Source organism: Diceros bicornis, chromosome 6, assembly GCF_020826845.1.
Source record: "Diceros bicornis minor isolate mBicDic1 chromosome 6, mDicBic1.mat.cur, whole genome shotgun sequence".
In the NCBI taxonomy this organism is placed as follows: domain Eukaryota; kingdom Metazoa; phylum Chordata; class Mammalia; order Perissodactyla; family Rhinocerotidae; genus Diceros; species Diceros bicornis.
In genome coordinates this window covers 66,521,775-66,546,651 of record NC_080745.1, presented here as the reverse complement: position 1 = coordinate 66,546,651, position 24,877 = coordinate 66,521,775, and the positions used below count along the sequence as shown (strand labels likewise).

Genomic DNA, 24,877 nt, shown 5'->3' with positions numbered 1-24,877 from the left:
GTCAGTCCATGAAAGACCAGCTGGACTGTCTCAAGCTGACTTCTGTACTCTAAGGTCTTAAAGGCTTTTCCACCTTGAAACTAGACTTGTTAATCAAGACATAAATAAACACAGTTCTTACCAAAAAAATATAAAGTAGTATAGTAACCAGGAGACATTCTGAAATAGAGCACATTATCTTTTTAGTTTTCATAAGAAAAATATAAGAAGGTGTTCAGGCAACTGGTTATACTTCACTGATTAATTACATCAATTGGCTTTACGTAGGTCCAGAGCAAACACTACATATTGAATGCTATTTGTTGAGATTACTTTAAAGTTTACTATCATACTTCTACTAGATATGAAAACCAACAGTCAAGTTGTGCTTTGTCAATTCTGGCAAACCAATAACAATGTTGTAAAGAGTGGATCAGTCTGGATCTACATTAAAAATTAATCATTAAAGGAGTACTGAGTGGTGTAAAATACAGGCAATATGAAGGAGAAAAGTGAACATAAGTAAAGCATGAGAAAGAAGGAGGAACACATTAATCAATTAGACACACACACTAATGCCCGCAAATAACCCACAGAGACAGAGAAAGTACCTGGAAAGATGTGAGTGCGCCAGTCCCTGGGTTATACAGGCATCGCAGCGAAGGCATGCTGTCCGCCAGGCTGGAGCAGCCCAGCCACAGAGACCTGGGCATAGAGCACTGCAGAGAGAGGACAACTATGAGATGGGACAGTATGAGACAGGATGGCACAGATTACAGGAATTTTCAAGGCTTGGTTGAATGCAATAATCCAGTTGCAGCTGGCCTTTATGATAGAAACATCTTTAAGAAATACACTACTTACTTGTTCTAACCCCCAAGAGAAACTCAAAAGGGGTATTAGTAGCCAAAAAGCAAGGAAAAAGAAAAAGAAGTTATAGGTCTAAAAACCAAATATTTAGTAAAAATTTTTGCCCCTGTTCTTCTACATATGAGTCTAAAGGAAATTTACTTCTTAATCCAATCAATCAATCATTTTCCTCTATGCACCTCAACTCATCTCCCACAAATTCACTACAGGGTGAAATATTGTGCAGACTAAGCAGAAAAAGGAATAGTTCATGGTAGCATTTCAATATTAGGAATGATAAATTAGAAAGCAAAATACCACAGGAAAGGTAAGGGTTTTTCCAGAAAGTGGGGAGAAGGAAAAGAAAACGTATTATAACCCTACAGCTTCGACAGCAACTAACTCTGCACAGTTTGCATATGTTTTATGTATCTTGTTAGTCTGCTATTCATTAACCAAAATGCATAGTTACCCTAGCAGCTGCCTCTTCATCTTTCCAGATGGATGGGGGGGGTGGACAGGGGGGATGGACAACCCAAACCCAAACATAAGGTAAAACAACAACAAAGAAAGAGAGAGAGACAGGGACAGAGCAAGAGAAAAAGAAAAAGTGAGAGAAACCAAAAAGTTGCTGGTATTAAAACCTTCTAAACAAAAAAGTATGTGTGAGGGGCCGGCCAGGTGGCACAGCGGCTTCCACATTGGCGGCCAGAGGTTTGCCGGATCAAATCCTGGGCATGGACCTATACTCACGGCTCATCAAGCCATGCTGAGGCAGCGTCCCACATAGAGGAACTAGAAAGACCGACAACTGGGATATACAACAATGTACTGGGGCTTTGGGGAGAAAAAAGGAAAAAAGAGAAAGACTGATAACAGATGTTAGCTCAGGGCCAATCTTCCTCAAAAAAAAAAAAAGTACGTGTGAGTGTAAATATACATATACATAGTGCATTCAGTAGCAAAAAGAGGTAGAAACTATGATTTCTAGTAATACTAATTAAATAATATTAGTGTTATTGCTCCTATAGTTTTATAAAACATATCTTTTAGAAGAATTTTTACATTCTTCGAGTTTCTCTACAAGTATCCCAGGCTGAAGTTTTATCCATCAACTTGGCTGCTATTACAGCCTAATAATACTAAAAAACTAAACACCTGATCGTAGCACAAATAAAAACAGGAATACATATTTTAAAATATAGCAGTGAATACACATAATACTAAACTTTAAATTACAAGTTTTGAAATATTTAATATCATCATGGGGCTTTTTTTTCTTTTGTAAACACTCTAGTTATAGGAATTAATATTAGGAAACAAAACATGATATTCATTGTTCACACTATCTATAATTGATATAAAGACAGTATACTGCACAGGACTCCAAAAAATGATCTGGTCTAGATCCCTACTTTCAGATCATTATTTCTTTATTTTTTAGTTAAAGTGATTGATGTTCAGGAGAAAATAAGTTTTTATCCATGATCACGAATTTAGAAAGTAGAGAAATTGGAATCAGAATGCTGGCCTATTGCTGCTTAGTGCAGAACTCTTCCTCCTGCCTCCACCCATCCCTTAGTCATAAAGTGGAGACATCAGACTTCAAAGAAGGGTACCTGCTAAAGGCATCACTAGATAACATACCAACCAAAACAGCTACACCACTTTGAACTACTACAACAATTTCCTGTGTTCACCATTTCCAATGTTTCTTCTTCTCAAGCTACAATCCATTTTACAAACAGCAGCTAAACAGAATAATTATCTTCACTTTGTTATCATCTCACTCTTGTCAGTAATTCATAATGGCTCCCTGTATCTATTGTATGAAATCCAAGCACCCTATTATCAATCTGACCTTTCCACACTGCCTACATTAACTCACCTTCTCTGTCCTTTCAATTGGCTGGCACTCTAGCTAATGAACTACCTTGATATTTTGTTGAAATACTCATTTTACCCCCATACCTTTAAACTCGTAATTTCCTTCTCCCTTTCACCCTACCAACGTACATCTACCATCTACCTCTATATCTCCTTAGAACTATTTATACTAATTTACATCTCATCCAATGGTTCTCAGTGGCAGAGATTCTCATATGGTGAGAAGGCAACCGGAAGAAAACACTAAGGGAGAGCAGGATAAAAAAAGTTTCTTTCCCCTTAAGAATCACTGTTCTACTCATCTTACTGCTTGCTCTACACTGGAAGCATCAAGTTCTTCACTAAAATACTTTCTGTAAGTAAACGATATTAAAAATTTCTAAGTCTAATGTTTTAGTCATTTTTTCAACAAGTATTTATTGAGCATCTTCCTTCTCCTAGGCACTGTTCTAGGCACTAGGGAGAGAACAATGAACAAAAGAGACAAAACTCTTTTCTTACATTCTAGTGACATTCACTCAACCTTAAATTCTTTTATATTAAAAATCCTTAATGTAGGGGCCAGCCCGGTGGCGTGGTGGTTAAGTTTGGTTTGCTCCACTTCGGCGGCCTGGGTTCGCGGGTTCAGACCCTGGGTGCAGACCTACATCACTCATCAAGCCGTGCTGAGGCAGTGACCTACATACAAAACAGAGGAAAGACTGCCACAGATGTTAGCTCAGGGCCGGTCTTCCTCAAGCAAAAAGAGGAAGATTGGCAACAGATGTTAGCTGAGGGCCAGCCTCCCTTACAACAAAAAGAAAAAAAATCCTTAATGTAAAAGAAAATCTTTGTTAGTGAGTTTCTCTCATTGTTAATGAGACAGTGTACATTATTAAGCAGTTGGTTAAAGTTCTGTATATGTTGGGCAGAAGAGAGTCTCATTTTGAAGGAAGGACTCAATTTAAGAAAAGTGGGAGAGCGAGACTCAGAAGTGAGAGTAAATAAAAAGGAGCATGAAAATACAGAAGAGGAAAAAGGAAATAGTGGAAGAAATAGAGTAGGCACTGGAAGATAGCTTGTCACGTCTTCCCCTTCCCTTCAAAAGAGGTAGATGGCTCATACACTTTTAGTCATATTGAGGCCACATGCATGATCTCCCCTTTTTTAAATTAAAATATGCATATTTATTTGTATTTGTGAGTGTTCCTTGATAAGTTTTTAAGGCATGACTCTTTTGAATGTTTTGTCTCTTTATATTAGATCCTGTGTTATTTCTGCAGTATGTACTTGATTATTTTCTGACTTTCCCTACTGTTACTCATTCTAACACTCTTCCTCATTCATTAATCCCTCCACCAAAACTTCTAAAAACTAAGAATTTGAAAAGGTTTACCCTATCTCCTTAAACTAAAGTTCCAAAATATATTTATAATCAATAATGAGCCACATACACCCAGGAAAGCCACTAGATATACTGGTGTGATTTCTAAAATAGCATTAACTTGCAAACACCACACAGAGGATGCATTCCCGATTATTACAAGACAATTGGTGTGGGTGTGAAAACTGCACTTGAATATAGTCAGATCTGCACATTACCATAAGATTTTATATGTTATAGCTCAATATAAAAACCAATTTTCAAATTGGTTTGTATTATGACAATTAATCTTATCCATACTGGTAAATGCCACTTAAAAACACTGAGGAAAAAATATAATTACAAAATTAATGGAATAGGCTATAACTTCTACTCTACCTCTTTCCCTTCTATCTTCATATTTAGGAGCATTTTCTAAATGAAGGGGATCAGCAAAGGAAATTTGGACAATAAGTAACAGAGTGAAAAGGAGTGCCATTTTGGTTACTCTTCTTCTTCTTTTTTTTTTTATGAGGAAGATCGGCCCTGAGCTAACATCTGCCAATCCTCCTCTTTTTGCTGAGGAAGACTGGCCCTGGGCTAACATCTGTGCCCATCTTCCTCCACTTTATATGGGACGCCGCCACAGCATGGCTTGACAAGCGGTGCGTCGGTATGCGCCCAGGATCCGAACCGGCGAACCCCGGGCTGCTGCAGCGGACTGTGCGCACTTAACCGGGCCAGCCCTTGGTTACTATTCTTATGTATTCTATATATTTCAGGGCCATCCTGATTTGTCAATTGCTGACAGAGATGTAAGATTTTTTTCTGTCTCTCAATATTTAATAAATAATCCCCTTTAAATTTTACTTTTAAAATACCCAAAAAGCACACACAGTTTTCTGCTTAAAGACTGGGCTGCAAAAGTTTGTTTCTCCTTACAAATTATATTTAAATTCCTAAGGTTTTTTTCCTACACTTAAAAATTCTTTTTTAATTAAAAAAAAAAAGCAGGTTTTAAACCAAGCTGTAATCCAGCAACTATATTCTCACGAATAAATATTTAACTTCTATTAACTGTCAAAGAACTTGTGGATGACCTATCCTTTAAATGTTTCCCCTACGCAATTTCAGAAGCTACACCGAAGTTCAGATCATACACATGCTTCCATCCTATACAAATCCAGCCCTACACCGAACATCTTTGTTTCCGCAGCTCATTTCCCACTTAACCTCATCCCAATTAAGTCTCCTTTGCAAAATGAAAGAAAGTTGAAGACCACAGTAATTTATTAAAACTGAAGTTTGTTACCCAAGTGAATGAGTTTACCAGCTTTTAAAAAGCATACACAGCATTTAAAAAAATGCCTGAACCTGTTTTCTACTACTTGAAAGAATCAGAAAAAGAGACTGAAATGTTGCAACAAAGGGCCTCTGGTGCTTCAAGGAGAATATAGTATCTAGCACCCATCAGGTTCAACAGCAGAAATTCATTTTCACGGAGAACATGGAAAATACTGACTCCTCTCCCCACTTGGCTACTGGGAGAAAAGTCACAGTTCCTCTTCACTGATAGAGGGCCTTGCAGGCAAAGGGCTGGCCTCAGCATTTACTATATAAAAACTGAATGACAAAATCTCCTAAACTCAGGTCCCTGTTGGTCAACTTCTAGGAATAATAGAAGCTATAATAATCAACAATAAAAAGATTGCTGCATTGAGAGTTTATGTATCCTTAAGCCATGGAACAGAAGAATTCCCTTTTCACTACTATATCAACTAAAAATTTCAGGCCAAGAGAACCACAGTATTCCACAGGCCATGTAATACATTGAAGCTCTACCTATACAAATTCAATGACTGCCTCTTAAGAATCCCAATTTAGTTCACTCACTTCAAAAATGAAACTCCCACCTGCCACACAGGATAATCATAACTACTTAGCCTTATTGCTCAAGGTTGTGGTAAAATTAAAATAAGGGATCTAAAAACTCCAAAGAGCAAACGAAAAAAATGTAAAGTGGCATCATTACCAAGAACAGGCTTCCATGAATGCCACTTGCATTTCAAAATTCTGGGAAGCCATTATGAACTGCAGACCATGGAATCAATAAATTCATCCATCAATCAAATATTTATTGTTCGTTACCAGAATGGACACGAGAGGAGAACCAAAATTTATGAGGCATAAATTGTTTGCCAGACATTGTGCTAGATCCTTTAAATACATTATTTCATTTAATCATTACAACCCTGTCAAAGAGATATTAGTATTTTCACTTTAACAGGAGAGTAAACTCAAGTTCAGAGAAGTTACAGTGACAAAATGGTAATGGCAGAAATAAGACTCCAATGTGTTTGTCTCCCAAAATCCACAGACTCACCACTATGAAGACCTGTTCTCAAGTAGTTTACATTCTATTTTAGGGAGATAAATTAACTACACAAACAATAACGACAAGGAAAAATACAATAATGAACTGAATTGTGTTAGACAATAACTACTATATAAGTTAAAATTTCTAATTTTTAGAAAAGTTCAGATAGGCTTTAATTTTATTGTAGCACTGTAAATTAATTATATATTTGCTTCCTCCATCAGACTGTATTCCTCAGAGATATGAGTCAACTCTTAACCTTTTTTTTTTTTTATCTCCAGCATCTGGTCATAGTAGATGCTCAATAAATGTGTGCTTAATGGTGAGAGATCAGTGAAAGCTACACAGCAAAGAGAACTAAGGAAGCATTTTTTGCTTATGGAATAGTGAGAATACTGATAATATAACATTGGTTACTTTACTGAGACTGATCTTACTAGACTGGAAGGTACGTGTGTTGGATAAAGCTCTTTCACAATTCATTATCTTACTCACCTGCAAAACAATCTAATAAGGTAAATAAGACCCCAAGAGGTTAAATAAATTACCAAAAATTGATGGGTACCTAGCAAGTGGTAAAGATGGGATTCAAAACTCGATACTCTGACTACCTAGGTTAGTGCCACATAAAAAATGGCTCTTAAAAAGTCAGAGGGCCGGCCCGGTGGCATAGTGGTTAAGTTCACACGCTCTGCTTCGGCAGCCCGGGGTTTGCAGGTTCGGATCCCGTGCGTGGACCTACGCACCACTCATCAAGCCATGCCGCAGCAGGCGTCCCACATATAAAGTAGAGGAAGATGGGCACAGATGTTAGTCCAGGGCCAATCTTCCTCAGCAAAAAGAAGAGGATTTGCAACAGAGGTTAGCTCTGGGCTAATCTTCCTCACACACACAAAGAAGTCAGACATGGAGTTACTTCATTTATTAAGAAATGTGGAGCCAAAGGTAGTTTAGGGGCACTGGACTGATTACAGAAACTAAAGAAAAGGAAGCCCAGCCAAAACGTTGTTGGAATCATCAAAATAATGGCCAGAGAGAAGACAGAGGTACATCAAAACAAGGATCAACAGGACTTAATGGCTGAGTATAAGGAAAGAAGGAGGATGAGGTCAGAAATAACTCCAAGATTTCAAACTTGAACGACTGGAAGAATGGTAGTGACAATGACAGACACAGGTAAACTGAAAATAGTTGGGGGGTGGTGGGTTACGTAAGTTCAGAAACCATAAATCTGACGTGATAATAAATCTCTAGTATGTGAGTAAAAATATGGCATGAAAGCTTGGGTAGAAACTTGTAATGGTTACACAGATGTGGGAATCATTGGTTTCTGTGTAAGTTGTAATGCACTAGGTTAAAAGCATTAGCTGGAAAAATACTAGGGAGGTTTTTTTGTTTGTTTGTTTAATAAAATCTAATTGATTCCTCTCCCCTCGTCTCCTTTCCTACCTGAACAATTCAGTTCAATAGTCATTAGGTTAAGTACAGGCTAAGTAGGCATCAAGCTGAGTGGCAGAAATAGCAACAGTGGCCCAATACAGGCTTTTGGAGTCCAAGTGGAGTGAGAAAGGTATCCCTGAGAAGGAAGAGGCCTAGCATAGCGTTTCAGAGCCCAAGTAGGGTGAGGGAAAAAAATCTGCACAGGAGGGTGGCCTGGCGTGAGATGCTAGGGCCCCCATGAAGTGAGGAGGCTTCCACATGGGGCTGGAGCAGCAGTGAGCAGGATGATGGGTGTCCATGTGATGGGGCAGGGCAGTGACAGTTCCCAAAGTGGGCAGAAGAAGACATTCATTGAGGGTAGAGGGACAGTGGCCCAGCATTGAGTTTCAGACCTAGAGGGGTGAAGAGGCTTAAAGGGGCAGTGGCCCAGCACAGGGTTTCAGACCCAATGGGAAAAGGAGGGTGGAAGGGGTAGACCAGTGCAAATAGATCCCAAAAGCGTGAGGAAGACATCCATGCAGAGTATGGGGTGGGAAAAGGAAAGAGAGCTGTGTCAGCAATGGGAGATGAGTTATACAGGAAGATTGATCATACAAGGGAGTAGATGAAATACTGAAGATAATAAAAGCAAGGTTTCTCATAATCAGAGAAAAGAATTACAAATACAGAAAGGAAGAAAACTAGAATGAATACTATGCTGCTGAACTAGAATTTAAGTCATTGTTGTGAACTCAAAGCTTATAGTAAATAGAGAGATAGAGAAATTTCTAGGTAAATGATGTATGTATGTATTCATACATATACACAAACACACCTCCTAGCTCTATCAACTAAGAGGGTGAGAGAACAGTAACACCCTAAAAGCAATGAGTATACTTAATGATTCTAAATATCGCTCCCTACTAAAAGGAACCAGAGCTCCTTAGAACAACAGGCTTGGAAGGGAAAGTTTAAGACGAGCTTAGAATATCTTCTTGTGGTACTCAAAGAATGATGGACACATGGCAAAATGACACAGGAGCCAGTGTGAGAGGCTCTCACAGGCTAAATCAGAGACAAATTGAACACCAAAATAAATAATGATAATAACAGATTATAACTGTGGCAGGCCAACTCTAACATGCCTCCTAATGCAACCCACCTCTTGGTATTCACAACCCTTGTATAATCCTGTCCCCTTGACTGTGGGATAGCCTAGCAACTTGCTCCTAGGTTATATAAGATTGTAATTTCCATCTTGCTAACAGAATCTACTGACTTCTTGGCTTGCATGCTTTGATAAAGCAAGCAGTCATCCTGGACAAGTCCACGTGGCAAAGAACTAAGGGTGGGCCCCAGCCAACAATCAGCTAGGAATTGAGGCTCCTCAGTCCAATAGCCCTTAAGGAAAGGAATTCTACCAAAAACCATGTAAGCTTGGAAGTGTATCCTTCCCCAATCAAGCCTTCAAGTGAGACCTTGGCCCTGGCCAACACTTTGATTACAGCCTTGTGAGAGATCTTGAAGCAGAGGACTAAGGTCAGCCATGCCCAGACTCCTGACCCAAAGAAACTACGAGATAATAAATGTGTGTTGTGTGTTATTATAAGCCACTAAATCTGTGGTAATTTGGTATGCAGCAAAAGATAACTAATACAATAAGCCACTGAATAAAACAGAAATCCATGACTCTTTTAGTGATATAAAGAATAAACTGAAAGTTTGATGAGGAACGAGATACCTGAATAGTCTAAAATATCTCCCCACATAACACTTATTACAAAGGAGAAAACAGTAACTTTACAGTGGAAAAACCTGGCTGACCTCTTAAGCAAGTGATTGTTATTAATATCACAAATAATGGAACAAATTGAAATCATGTGTCATCTGATAGAATGCAATAAGAAGAACACGGCATCATCTCTGTGATATTCCTGCCAAACATAAGCAACCTATATCTAATCATAAGAAAACATGAGAAAAACCCAAACTGAGAAACAATCTACAAAATAACTAGCCTGTAATCCTCAAAAACGTCAATGTCATGAAAGTCAAGGAAAGACTGAAGAACTGTCCCACACTGAAGGAGACTAAAGGGATAAGACAACTAAATGCAACATGTGATTCTGGACTAGAACCTTTTGCTATAAAGGACATTTATTGCCATTCCTAGAAAAACTTGAATAGGTTGTATGGATTAGCGGGCAGTCATGTATGAATTTTAATTTCCTTATTTTAATGGTTGCTATTGGTTATGAAGGAGAATGCTCTTGTCTCCAGGAAATACACATCAAAGAATTCGGGAGTGATGAGCCATCATGTCAGTACCTTACGCTCAAATGATTTATGGAAAAAAAGTTATTTGCATTTTACTTTTCTGTAAGCTTGAGAATATTTAAAAATAATATAAAAATTAATGAAAATATATATTGGAATTTTGCTTTTGGCTATGATGTAGTAATTGTTATCAGACTAAATTTCATGCAGAAAAAGACAACTATAAAAGCTGAATAAAACATAGAAAACTACTTGAAGGCATCAGGGAACAACTTATGCAGACAAGACTTTAGAGGCCAAAATCCTGGGCAGGAGGGAAGTGTACTGTGGTGAACCTGACATTCTATACACAATTTCCCTGAGGCATTTGTTGACTCCTACGTTTTGCATGGAAAGAATCAGATGCTGAAATACCAAGTTTAAAGTGTATTTCAGCAATCTCACAGAGCTAAGAAGCCAAAAATTGGAGTACAGAGCCCATCGCAGACAAGGAGCCTTGGTAAAAAAAAAAAATTAGGCTTTCAGTTGATACCACTGAAATGTTACACATACCAGAAAAAGAAGGGCACCAGAAATAGAGCATTCTCAATCAAACCAAAGAGATATGCCCATGAATGGAATATTAAACCCTCTCTGAAGGAGGATATTATCTACAGTCTCTACCATTTTCATAAAAAAAGTTTAGTATTCAATAAGAAATTATCAAGAATTCAAGCACAAGGGATCATATGCCCAAAAACACACAAAAAAAGCAAGCAGTAAAAACAGATTCAAATAGCCAAGAGGTGAAAATAACCCAAGTGTCTACTAATGAATGAATGGATAAATAAATGTGGTATATACATATAATGGATCTATTATTCAGCCTTAAGAAGGAAAGAAATTCTGACATACTAAATTCCATTCATATGGATAACCTCAAGGACATTATGCTATGTGAAATAAGCTAGTCACAAAAAGACAAATACTGTATGATTCCACTTTCATGAGGTACCTAGAGTAATTAAACTCAGAAAAAATGGTGGTTGGCAACAGCTAGTAAGGAGAGGGGAATGGGAGGTTGTTGTTTAATGGGTAGAGAGTTTCAGTTTTACAAGATGAGAAGTTCTGGAGATTGGCTGCACAACAACGTGAATTTAAAACCACTGAACTGTACACTTAAAAATGGTTAAGATGATAAATTTTATGTTACGTATATTTTAACACAATTTTTAAAAGCCCCAAAAGTGATACCTATTGGAATTCTTAGATACAGGCTTTAAAATAACCATGTTTAAGATACTCAAGAAAGATGAAAAACTGAAGAGCTCCACCAGAAAACTGAAATCTATAAAAAATATATATATAATAACATGGATATCCTATAATTAAAAAATTACAAAAGGTGATATTAAGGATTCTTTAGATTGGTTTAGATTGGTTTGAGAGCAGATTAGAAACAGAGCAATGAGAATTAGTGAATAGGAAGGTAAGTCAGTAGAAAATCATTGGATTGAAACAGAAATAAAGGATAGAAAAATATCAAAAAGGATATAAGAGGTATAAGTGACACAATGAAAAGTAAACATGGGTATATTTGGACTCCTAGAAGGGAAAAGATAGAGAAAATGGGGCAAAAACAACCTTTAAAGAGATACTAAAATTTTTTTAAAAACTCATGAAAATCATCAAGCCACAGAGTCAAGAATCTCTACAAATATACAAAGCAAGCATTTTTTCTATGCCTTGGCAAACTGTCACTCTAAGTTTGGATCAGCTTTATCCTTTGCACTTTCAATGTTGTGAAATATCTCTAACAGTTCCTTTAATGTACAGTTTTTTGCCTTTACTGTGAAGTTTTTCCTGGGACATCATCTTTTTCATCACAACCACTTTCCTCACTATTGCTAAAGAGTTCACCTTCAAGGGGCTGGCCTGGTGGCGCAAGCGGTTAAGTGCACGCACTCTGCTGTGGCCGTCCGGGGTTTGCTGGTTCGGATCCCCGGCGCGCGCCAATGCACTGCTTGTAGAGCCATGCTATGGCGGTGTCCCATATCAAGTAGAGGAAGATGGGCACGGATGTTAGCTTAGGGCCAATCTTCCTTCGCAAAAAGAGGAGGATTGGCATCAGATGTTAGCTCAGTGCTGATCTTTCTCACCAAAAAAAAAAAAAAGGTTCACCTTCAATAAGTTCCTCTGGCTATAGATCTAGAGTCTATTGAACGGTGTCAGTATCAACATTTCTATGGTTAGTTAATTCTTCTATGATTCCATTTACCTTCAACTCAAATTTCAATTAAAGTAGTATTACTTTTTGTTACTTTATTTCATCTTTATCGGCCAACTGCCTCTTTTGATTATCCAATCTTGTAAAATTTCACATGGACTTAACACTGGGAGAGGAGGAGATAACACAACTACACACAGTGTTGTCTGTACATAAACTCAATAACAGATGTGCAATGACTAATCACCAACACACTTCGAAAGAAGTTACTGATCATGATGTGCATCTGTTTTCCGCAGAGTGATCTGGGGACTAGAGAGCTAGGAATGAAGTTTGTACTTTACAAAAACTACTCATAGTTAATATACTATGGTAACTAAAATTTGAACCATGTTTTGGGTGACCGGTATTATTTAACTACACTGTAGTAACTGACATTTGTGCATATCAGAACCATGCAAAGTAAGGACTTCCAGTACATTAAACTTAAATAAAATAGAAACTCTAAGTAAAAGAAGAACATTAGACTTCATAAGTCTAATAAGGGAATAACTGGTATCAAACTTGCCCAACCCTCATAGACAAGAAACCTGGACAAAATATGTGAAACATATATTTGAAGACATTGGACAACAGTGCCAGATTGTAAACCCTGAAAGACAGGAAATAAATGAAGTGATCCTTAAAATTGTCCTAGTCTTATACCTCAAGGCATTTTCCGGTCTGCAGCACAAGAAAGCGGAATCCAAGCAGCGTATACGATGGGACCACTTATTGAGGAAACAGAGAACAGAATTCGGGGAGGCTAAAGAGACTAGACTTGGTGAGGCAGATTATCAGAGAACGAATTACGTTGAAGAAAAAGCTCCAGATATCTGAACTTGGGACCCCTTAAGTCTGTTCCTGAATACTAAGTCCTGTTTGCATAGGGTGAAACTCTACAAGGCCAGGCAAAGAAATACGAGGAAACTATAATCTCAACAACTCCTAGAACCCACACAGAGCTGGAGGACTTTTCTGTTCTGAACAGTCAGATTGCAAAAGCCTAACTGAACACTTGGGACATTCAGTAGGAGCCCCAGAAAGCTTACATCTCAGTTGTAGGGATGAACTACACTAGAAAAAAGGTTACACTAAACCTACCCCAATAAAGCTTAAAATCAAGCCACAACAGCATCAAGCTGACCTGTAAGAAACTTAACTGCTGGCCAAAATAAACTCAACATTTTTTTTAAAAGACAATAAAATACAGATATTGAATATTATAACTTTCACAATGTCTAAATCTAAATCTAAAATTATGAGATTAGACAAGAAGCAGGTCACAAAAAAATGTGACCCATAATGAGGAATATCAGTCCATAGAAGCAGATCCAGAAATGACAGAGATGATGAAATTAGTAGACCAAAACATTAAAATAACTATTACAACATAAACATAGTGAAGAGAACTGTAGGATATAAAAAAACAAATGAAATAAAACTTCCAGAGAAGAAAAATACAATATCTGAAATGATAATTTCAACAGATGAAGTTAACAGCTAATTAAACACTGTAGAAGAAAAGATCAGTGAACAGAAAGAAACAGCAATACGCAAAATAAAGCACTAAGAGAAAAAAGACGGGGAAAAAATTAAACAATGCCTCAGTGACCTACGAGAAATAATCAAGTTGGTCCAACATACGTATAATTGGTGTCCCATAAAGAAAACCAGGGGGAGGGAGTGGGGAGGAAGCATAAAATACATTTGGAAAATGAAAACAGATACCATCTATAAAAAATATGAAAAGTGCCAGAAATATAAATATGTGGGTAAATATAAAAAAATCTTTCTCATTTGAAAGTTTCTTTTAAAAATAATAAACTTAAATTTAAGCAAAAATAATGCATTAGATATTCATAATATGTTTGGAAACCAAATGTATGAAAATAACAACACAAAGGATAGGAGAAGGAAATGGAAATACATTATATGTGAAGTAAAATATTATTTCAAGGGAGACTGTAAAAAGTTAAAGATGCATGTTGTTTTGCAAATTTTTGCAAATAGAATCTGATAAGGGTCAAGCATCTGGAATATATAAAGAACTTTTACAACTTAACAGCAAAAGACAAACAACCCAATTAAAAAATGGGCAAAGGACTTGAATAGACATTTCTCCAAAGACGACACAAAAATAGACAAAAAGCTCATAAAAGAGTGCTCAACATCATTAGTCATTAGGAAAATGAAGATCAAAACCACAATGAAGTACCCTTCACATCCACTAGGATGGCAATTTTAAAAGAAGCAAAAAACAAAAAAACCAGAGCCATCCAGATACTTCAGAAGAGAAGCATGCAGGAGATTGAGATGAACTGGAAAGAGCTTTATCATCAAAGTCCTACCCAGTCTAAAAAGCTTTTGAAGCTACAAGTAAAAAATAAAAAATAAAAAAAATAACAAGTTGTGGTGAGAATATGGAAAAACTGGAACCCTCATACATTGCTAGTGGGAATACAAAATGATTCAGCCACTGCAGAAAACAGCTTGGTAGTTCCTCAAAAGATTAAACATAGAATCACCATGTGACCACTTCTAGCAATTCCAGTCCTGGGTATATTTCCAAAAGAATTTAAAACAGGTACTCAAAGAATATGCTATGCATGTTCATAGCAACCTTATTCACAATAAACAAAAGGTAGAAACAGCCCAGATGCTCACCAACAACTGAATAAATAAATTGTGGTACATATATACACTGGAATATTATTCAGCCATAAAAATGAATGAAGTACTGATAGGCACTATAGCATGGATGAACCTCAAAAGCATCATGCTAAGTGAAACAAGCCAGATACAAAGGTCACATATTGTATGATTCTATTTATATGAAATATCCAGAATAGGTGAATGCAGATTGGTGATTGCCAGGGCCTGGAGGGAAGGGGGAATAGAGAAAAACTGCTTAATGGATAAGAAGTTTTACGTGGAGTGATGGAAATGTTTTGGAACTAGATAGAGGTGGTGATTGCACGACACTGTGAATGTACTAAATGCCACTAAATTGTTCACTTTAAAATGGTTACTTTTATGGTATGTGAATTTCATCTCCACAAATATAAAAAATAATATAAATACAAAAAAATTTAAAAATCTGTGGCTAACATATTTCTGTTGGACAGTGCAAGTCCAAACATTGAAAGCAGGTTGTTACACTGAATTAAAAAGCAAGACATAACTATATATTAACATATACAGATAAATTAAAAATAAAAGATTAAAAAAGATATCATAAAACTCATCATAAGAAAGCTAAAATGGCTATATTAACACCAAAGTTCACTTCTGAACAAAGAAAATTAACAGGGATAAAGAGGGTCATTTCATAATGATAAAGAGGTCAATTCATCAAGAACCAACTATCTTAAAAGTGAAGTACTAAAAACAATATTTCAAAATACAACCACAAAAAACACAGAACTAAAGGGAGAATATACAAATCTATGATCATAGTTTGAGGTTTGTGTCTATATGTGTGTGTGTGTGTGAGAGAGGAAGATCAGCCCTGAGCTAACATCCATGCCAAACCTCCTTTTTTTTTTTTTTTGCTGAGAAAGATTGGCCCTGGGCTAACATCCGTGCCCATCTTCCTCCACTTTATATGGGACACTGCCACAGCGTGGCTTGACAAGCGGTGCGTCAGTGTGCACCTGGGATCCGAACCCGGGCCGCCAGCAGCAGAGCATACACACTTAACCACTATGTCACGGGGCCGGCCCCTAATTTGAGGTTTTAACACACCTCCATCTGCCGCTTGGTAGAATAAGCAAAAAAGAATTGAAGAGCACAATTAATAAACTTGACCTAATGACTTACCTAGAATACTGAAACCAACAACTGCAGTTGTTTTCAAGCACACTGGCTACACTTGCCAAATAGAGCTTAAGTTGATACCATGAAGCAAGTATCAACAAATTTCAAAAGACTGAACTTGCACAGAGTATGTTGTTAACTAGCTGTGAACTGGTATCAAAGAGATAACTAGAAGGGGTTCTGGTTCCAGTTAAGATGGAGTAAGCACATACTCTTCTATATCTCTCACTGAATGCAGCTACTAACAATGGGCAGAATGCATGGTGTAGCTATTGGAGGACTCTGAAAAGTAAATAGCAGTAGGCAGATTGAGGAAGACTTCAACACAGCAGTGAACCAACAATGAATTTACCATTTTTTTTTTATTCCTCCAGTATCCACCAACCTAGACTGCAGCCTGAAACCTAAAAGTAGGTATTGGTGTAGGCAAAGAAAGATCCAGGAGAAGCCCTCTAGTTCTGGTCCAAGGAGTATAGAAGGGGTATCCCAACACTCAGAGAGAATGGTGGAAATCTCCCATTTTTCTTTTTTTCAAGTTCTCTCTATTCTCTCCAGGCATTCCCATGATGAAAGCCATGGTAGAAGCAGGAGCCCTAAAACTCTGAAGTAAGGAAATCCTCTTTGATCAGAGGAGTTGTGATCCTAAAAGGCTGAGACAAAAACTCACTGTTTTTTTTCCCCCTCTCTATCTTCCTATCACTTATCCCCAGATGCAGCAACATATTCAGGTAGAGCAGCTTAAAGAAAGACCCAGCTTTCTGGCTGGAAGACTGAAAAAGGGAGTCCCAGGGAACTAGACAGTACTGGGGAGATCATGGAGAGGGAGGAGATCAAGAAAGCAAGCCTACAAAGTGATCTATGAACTCCTGTGCCGACCTGCAAGCTTCACATACGTGGATATGACCCAAAATAGCAAGCCATATACTTTGAGATCTGAACTACAAGATAAACTACCATCCAGATCCCAGACTGGCCACTGAGTGGCACACACATGGAACAGATTTCAATAGCATTGCAAAGACTTTAAAAACAGAATAGACATTGAGACCACAACCCCACAGAAGGCTGTCTGAAGTTGTGGGCTGAACCCAACCAGGCTGAAAAAACCAAACACGTCAACAATGGGATTTAAATAAAACTCAGAGTCTTATATTCAAAATGTCCAGGATACAACCCTAAAACTACTTGGCATACCAAAAAAAAGGGGGAAATTTCAACTCACATCAACAGATGCCAATACTAAACTGACACAGATGTTGGAAGTACCTTTAGAGACAAAGACTTTAAAGTAACTAGTATAAAAATATTCTAATAACTAAGGACAAACATTCATGAAAGAAATGGAAAGACAGAAGGTCTCAGCAAAGAAAGAACAGATATAAAGAAGAACCAAATGGAAATGTAAGAACTAAAAACAACTGAAATTTAAAAAGTCACTAGATGGACTCAATAGCAGAATGGAGATTACAGACCAATATCCATTATGAATATACAGGCAAAAATCCTAAACGAAATACTAACAAATAAAATCCAGAAACATATAAAAAACTCATACACCATGAACAACTGGGATTTATCCCAGGAATGCAAGGTTGGCTGCCTTGAGTCCTAAAGATGTTCCAATGCCTAGCTCCATGTCTTTGTAGTATGTGACTATACATCTTCCCCTTTAGTATCAGGAGCTATCTCTGTACCCTTAAAATAGTTGCCCCTTCTTGCTTAAGGGGAGAATGAAGCAACCTGTTATGTGAAACCAACAGTACTTGATGAAAACAGAAATATAATTCTAAAATGAGTATTATCCCCAGAGTAGACAGAGCTTCCATGGGAAGCTGCACTTATTCCAACAATGCCATCAATGCTTGAAAAAAAAATTTTTTAATTTAAGCCTTCCAAAATGAAACTGGATAAACTTCCTAAGACCTAAACGAGTCCCTGCCTGTAAAGAGATTGTAATCTAGCAGAAAAATTAGATTTAAAGGTTTAGCCACCACATGTTAACATTTATAAATACTGGAAAACACTAGATAAATTAGAATTAAAATGTAAAATTTTACTAGTTTGATATCATTATTGTTAAACCATATAAACTCACACTATTCTTATAATCTCAGGATGCCTAGCCCACTGTTGTACACATAGCAGAAGTGTTCAAGAAATTTCTGGAGAAATGGACTGTTGAATTATCATCACAACTAAGAGGTCAGGGGTTAGTCCAGGAGTTAAGACATTAGGTTCTGGCGCAGACTTGTCCTAAAACCAATTCTAAGATCTTGAACAGTTCACAATTTCTATGTACCTCAGCTTGTTCAGTGGTAAAATGGAGTAGATTAAAATATCTCTAACAGTAACTTGCAGCAATAAAATCCATAATTCTATAATTATGATTAAGATTTAAGTCTATATACAACATTTCTAATATGGATTTTTCTACAGGAATTACCACAAAATTTGGACTAAAAGGATGAAAATCCTTTTTAAAAAAAAGGAGAAGGGGGAGGAGAGGAAGTGGCTCCTGAAGCTTACTTAGAATTGTTAAAATTCAAACTTGGCTGCTTTCTAAAACAAATTTTATTCATTATTATTTATTAAGTATACAATTAGTCAAATATAACACTCTGATAAACTAGAATTTTGAACAAACAAATGCTTTAAAATTCTAATAACTATGCATAAGCAGTAAATCATTCTTACTTGAATTTCTACTGCTGTGTAGCGCAGGGTTACTAAGTACATAATTACATAAGAGAGCCACCCAATTTCCAAAGGAGCCATTCCAATGAATTGTGTAAATAATATGCTTTAAAAAAACATAACCTCTTCACATACGAATTTAGATTTACCAGATATGGAGTAACTGTGTACCTGTGAGACTAGAACAGTCTTAAAAAGGCCTTCCTAATTACGAATTTACCAGAGAGAATAGAATGACCCAAAGCAAATTAATACATAGTTTTTTTCATAACTTTCTATAAAAACGTTTCACTACTCTGCTTTAGTACAGAAAACAAAAGATCTTGAAAGTCACTGGCTTGAGATAAGAACTCCAGAGTAAAAGATTTTTGGCCAAACTTTTCTAACACTGACATTCTTGTTTTCTTAATTACCGAACACTTGTGTTTTATTTTTCTTTCATTTGTATCAACATAATAAGTTCTAAATACTTCATTAATGGCTGACTTTACTGTAAGATTGTTGAATTTGAAAGAATAAGAACAATTTTCTTTTTTTTTTTTTGTGAGGAAGATCGGCCCTGAGCTAACATCTGCCAATCCTCCTCTTTTTGCTGAGGAAGACTGACCCCGGGGCTAACATCCATATGCACATCTTCCTCCACTTTATATGGGACGCCGCCACAGCACGGCTTGCCAAGCGGTGCGTCGGTGCGCGCCCGGGATCCGAACCGGCGATCCCCGGGCCGCTGCAGCAGAGCGCGCACACTTAACCGCTTGCACCACCGGGCCAGCCCCACAATTTTCTTTTTTAAAAAAATCACATAAAATATGTGGCATCAGGGCATCATAATAATATGTAGATGTCACATGTTCTCTGTACCAAAAAAGTCATTTTTAATACCTATCTACAGGAAATCAACCAACTTAGTAAACAAATTTATGCATACAGCCAGGGGATCCTTTATTCTCCCCATTACAGAACAAAAAGTAAGGATATTAACTTACATTTTCCTTCCTACATTATTAAAAATCACCTTATGCTAAGTAAAGAGAAGTCCTATATTTTTGAAGTGCTCATTTACTCAGTAAGAGTAAAACTGCAATTATCTCAGATTAGTACCTATACCTGTACTTAAAGACCTTTTAAATCACGACACAAAGAAATTATTTGGTTATACTGGAATTTCATTGTATTAAATTCAAGTCAAATCCTATTCCAATAAGCTCTAAGGGACTGTCCAAATTCTTTTATTGCCCTAGAATTTATTGCATTAAATATTATTTGAAATAACTAGGCCACCAGCTGAGGCCTGGAAATCATGGGGTTACACAACAATTTTTGATGATGTGGGGTTGGCCTATACACAACATCAATTTCAAATGATCATAGTGCTCATTGGGAAGATTAGGCTTTATGTATTTCTGAGAGAGGGAGGGAGGGGAGAAAAGGGGAGAAAAAGGAGGTGAAGGGAAAAGAGAGGAAAAAGAAAAAGAAGGCTTGGTTGTCACTAGCGGAGTAAACAGAAGTTGAAGCAGTCTTCCATTTTGGTGAAAGGCATTTGCAACACTTTTTTTCCAGTATGGATTTACATGTTTGTTCATAGCAGTCGGTATGACTCAACAGAGGCCAGTGTCATATTAATAATCCACATATTAAGGCAGGCTGGCTGCCATACGAGCGATCAGAGCTCTTGTCCCTCACTTCCCAGGCAAAAAGAGCAAAAGAAGCCACAGAGTAAAATCCTTTGATTGGGAGGTGGGAGGAGAGGAGACAAACCCTCACACTAAACTTCTGGATCATCCTCCTCTCTACAGATGTGTTTGCTCTCACAATGAGTTCAAAAGGGAGAGCTATCTGGAGGTTTCTTCTTAACGAGAGGGAAACTCTGCTCAGGAAAGGATCCCCTGATAGCAAACAGTATTTCAACGACTGCAAACCAAGTATCCCAGCCCTCTTGGGTACTCCTTAATTTAACTTTTGCGTAGGAGTAAACAAAAGAAAATTACTTGCTCATTAGAAAGAGAATAAATGCCTACATAAATAAATGGAACCATATTACATCTGACTTCCTAGGCACCACAGCCCAGCAGAGAAGAAACTCGTTTTCAGCAGTGTATTTACTTCACTATTTGCAAATGACTGGCTGATTGGCAGCTACAATATATGAAATAAATAACCATTTCAAAGATCAAGTGTCATGTTCCCTGGTAAGTAACAAAAATGAACATTATCTACCCTCCCCATCCAGTTTATGGAATTGAGCAGGAGAATAGGTTTATTGGCTATTTGATTGCTTGATATGTTGTGAGGACATTTTCTGTGATGGTATGGTTATTATTTAGGTCAGACAAGAAATTCTTCTTTCTCTCAGGACATCAGTATTAAGAGTTACTCACAAGCAGGATCCAAAATGAATATTTCTGAAGCAAGTGAAATGTGACAAGAAATTGTGAAATGGGGAGTGATGACTATGCCTAATAATTTTTTTCTTCCAGGAAAATAAAGTATCTGATCTTACAATCCAATTTATCACAAGCCAAGATACAAACTAGTAAATCTCAAATGGACAATCTGATGATATTGCCCACTTTTAGATACCAATCTAAAATCAGTACATCAGATTTTAAAGTAAAATGTTTTTTACAGATTTACAAACTAGCCTTAAAAACTTCTGTTCCAGGATGTTAGGAGAAAGGGATTCAAATCTATGCATTGTTACATATCAGTGGTGCTGCTATATCTAGGCACAGTGGGATACAGGCACTTATAGTCAGCTTTCATTTTCAAACTCCTTTACAAAAGGTTAGCTAACCTGATGGACTCTGAAGTGTTTGCTAGGTATTTGAACCATTTAATAGCCTTAATTGTCTGATCTAAGTCATGAGTTATATATGACCTACTACCATTAAATAACAGCAGAAAGGGATGAGTATCTTACAAATCTTTCAAAACAAACAAACAAACAAAAAAAACTCTAGTTCTCTTTCTCTTCCCCCATCTTTTTTCTGCTTTTTAAAAAGAGATTTCTTGGGGCCGGCCTGGTGGCATAGTGGTTAAGTTCACGTTCCAGTTTGGTGGCCCGGGCTTCGCTGCTTCAGATCCTAGGCGCGGACCTACTCACAGCTAATCAAGCCATGCTAGGGCAGCGTCCCACACAGAAGAGCTACAACTCTACAACTATGACATACAACTATGTACTGGGGCTTTGGGGAGAAAAAAGGAAAAAAAAAGGATGATTGGCAACAGATGTTAGCATAGGGCCACTCTTCCTCAGAAAAAAAAACCTTATTTAAAAAAAAAAAAGAAACCCACAAAAAATAAAATAAAAAGAGGTTTCTTCCCTATGCCTATATGAAATGACAGATTTTGATCAGGAAAAATCGGACAATGTTTAAAGTGAAGAGCCTATTTATGAAAATCAACTTATATTTAAGCAAATTAACACAAATATTTGGATTGTGACTGAAAATATTCAGTGGATTACTTTAAAACACTCTTATGGTCAGTCAATATTATCTCTTATAACTGATATATTCGCACCACAGTTTTCAACTACAAAACAAAAACACTAAATATAAAAACCTCTACTAAAGGGCAAAAAGGTAATGACATTAGTATACTCATGCTCACGCAGTGTTCAACTATTTGCAATGAAATGTGGAAGAAAATATGGGAATTTCAACACCACAGTTTTTAGGCAAACCCCTTAGTTTTATGGATATTTATAGCATGTGTCCAGTCTTGCAGAACTCCATCTTCCTCCACCTCATTTGTAATATAAACTGCTTTTAAACCACTTGAGATACTTCTTTTACACAGTACCTACCAAGCAGCAGATCAATACTCTAGTGCAGAGATGCCGATTCCATTACCACAAAAACCTGTGCAAGCAGCCAGATGCTGAACAAAGAGCATGGCTTTCATCAGGTTTATTCCTAACATGTCTCCACTCCACTGGGATGAAATATTTTTCTATGATGAGCAAATAGAAGTTGGGAAAGAAATAATGGCATTTAAAATAACAATGAAGAAACTCAGATAGAGAAAGTTAGAAAGATATAGCTAAAACAAATTTCTTCACACCTACAGGATGCTTATCATTTATCATCAAATCCATCTGTTCATCTGCAATCATAATGCTGCACTTCGCTTTGTACAAACTGCCATGATATTAGGTGTTTATATTGTGATTCAACGCTTAAGACTAAAATGATACAGACAGAGGTTATGGAAAAGAATGAAAATAAAGCTCTGGGTGAGAAAGGGGAGAAAAGGAAAGGAAAGAAGAGAAAAGGAAAACATTCTACTGTTCTTTTAAAGCCATTTTCAGTAAGAAAATTTTGTAACTTCCATTTCTTTCTAAATTTGCTACCAAAATAATCTTTATTCACAAGCTTTTCATATAGTTACTACATTTATCTTTCCTTCATACCATCACTATGATCTGAGGCAATAAAACTGAGTTGCAATATAATTAGAAAGGACAGAGATCTGTCTATATGCAGTGGTACTAGCAACTTGTGGCACCCAGAGGGATTTAACTTTTGTCTAAAACCAGTTCTCCCTGTCTTTTCTCACACTATTTACTTTCAATGGACTAAAGCTGCAATACATCCCTTCTAGACCAGCTTTAATCATTTTCACAACTACGGTTGCTATGACAACTGGATGCAGCTTATCTGTGCTGTTGTCTTTTTCCCCATTTGAGTTGCCATAACAACACAATCATTCTGCTTTTCTCCAATATGTGACAACTTTATTTTAGGATTGTATTCTTAAGAACAGTGCATTTCCCCATGAAGAAAGTAAATAATAGAATTTATGTAAGAATTTTATTAAAATAACAGAATAACCAATTTTAAAATCTTTTGAGGGAAGAGTTATTTTAATAGGGACTTTCATTATACAAAAACAAACAAATAAATATTTAAAAACCCTGATATCTGCTGAAATCTAAATAAACACTGTCCACCATTCGTAGTGACTGATTTTTGTACAGATTTCTCTAAGCAAAAGATAGCAATAACATCATGATTATGAGCTGTAGGAAAGTGTTCATTAATACCTACCCCAAGTAGAACAATCAAGAATGAAGATAGTTCTATACCACATACTCTGCTGTGGTAATCCCATATCATTTGTTAGGAATACTACAGCTCAGAATAGTGTGCTTTATACTAGGTAAATTCCATTTAAAAATCTTCACCTTTTAATGTGAGTGAAGAAATGGAAAGTAGAAGCTAGGGCTGGCCCCATGGCTTAGCGGTTAAGTGAGCGCGCTCCGCTGCTGGCGGCCCGGGTTCGGATCCCGGGTGCGCACCGATGCACTGCTTCTCCGGCCACGCTGAAGCTGCGTCCTACACACAGCAACCAGAAGGACGTGCAGCTATGACGTACAACTATCTACTGGGGCTTTGGGGGAAAAATAAATAAATAAACTGCAAAGCATTTAAAAAAGAAAAAAAGTAAGTAGAAGCTAAACACTATGGCTTTTTAATATACATTTTTATATCTTTTCACAGGTTGTAGTAAACATGTATTTCTGTTGTAATTTTGAAGAAAATTCAATAAAAATAATTGCTAAAAAAAAAAAAAACTTTACCTTTTAGTCAAGGTTTTCCATGGTAGTAGAATCCTGCAGAAGTTCATACAGTCCAAAGACTTTTGCAGTATAACTTGAGTATTTAGAAAAACTCACATTCATAGAAAAGATCAAAGAAAAGCATTTACTGTCCTAAATTGGCAGTATAAAATTCAAAAAATATTTTGGCTACTGGATCATCATATCCATTACTAGACCATCATATTGGGACATGAAAGTGTATTTTTTCAAAAACTCTCAATTGTGACAATCATTTGTTGTATCAGTATTTGCTATCACAGGACTTTGCATATGCAAAAGGTTATCTTAATTTAAATAGCTTAAATCACTAAGGTCAGATCCTTTAGCCCTTTAATCAGCTGACAAAGATACATTAAAAACCTCTCCCATAGTATAAATACCCAT

General features: G+C 36.9%; 1 protein-coding gene across 4 annotated transcripts in view; it reads right to left on the bottom strand.

Moving 5' to 3' along the window:
- BTRC (beta-transducin repeat containing E3 ubiquitin protein ligase) overlaps positions 1-24,877 on the bottom strand; it is a 171,040-nt gene that overhangs the window by 110,322 nt on the left and 35,841 nt on the right. For 2 of the 4 annotated variants that reach the window (XM_058543798.1, XM_058543799.1), the window contains exon 2: positions 591-698. The exons of the other annotated variants lie outside the window; for them this stretch is intronic. In XM_058543798.1, the coding sequence (XP_058399781.1) occupies positions 591-698 (108 nt within the window). The remainder of the gene's footprint in view (positions 1-590; positions 699-24,877) is intronic. 4 annotated transcript variants of the gene reach the window in all.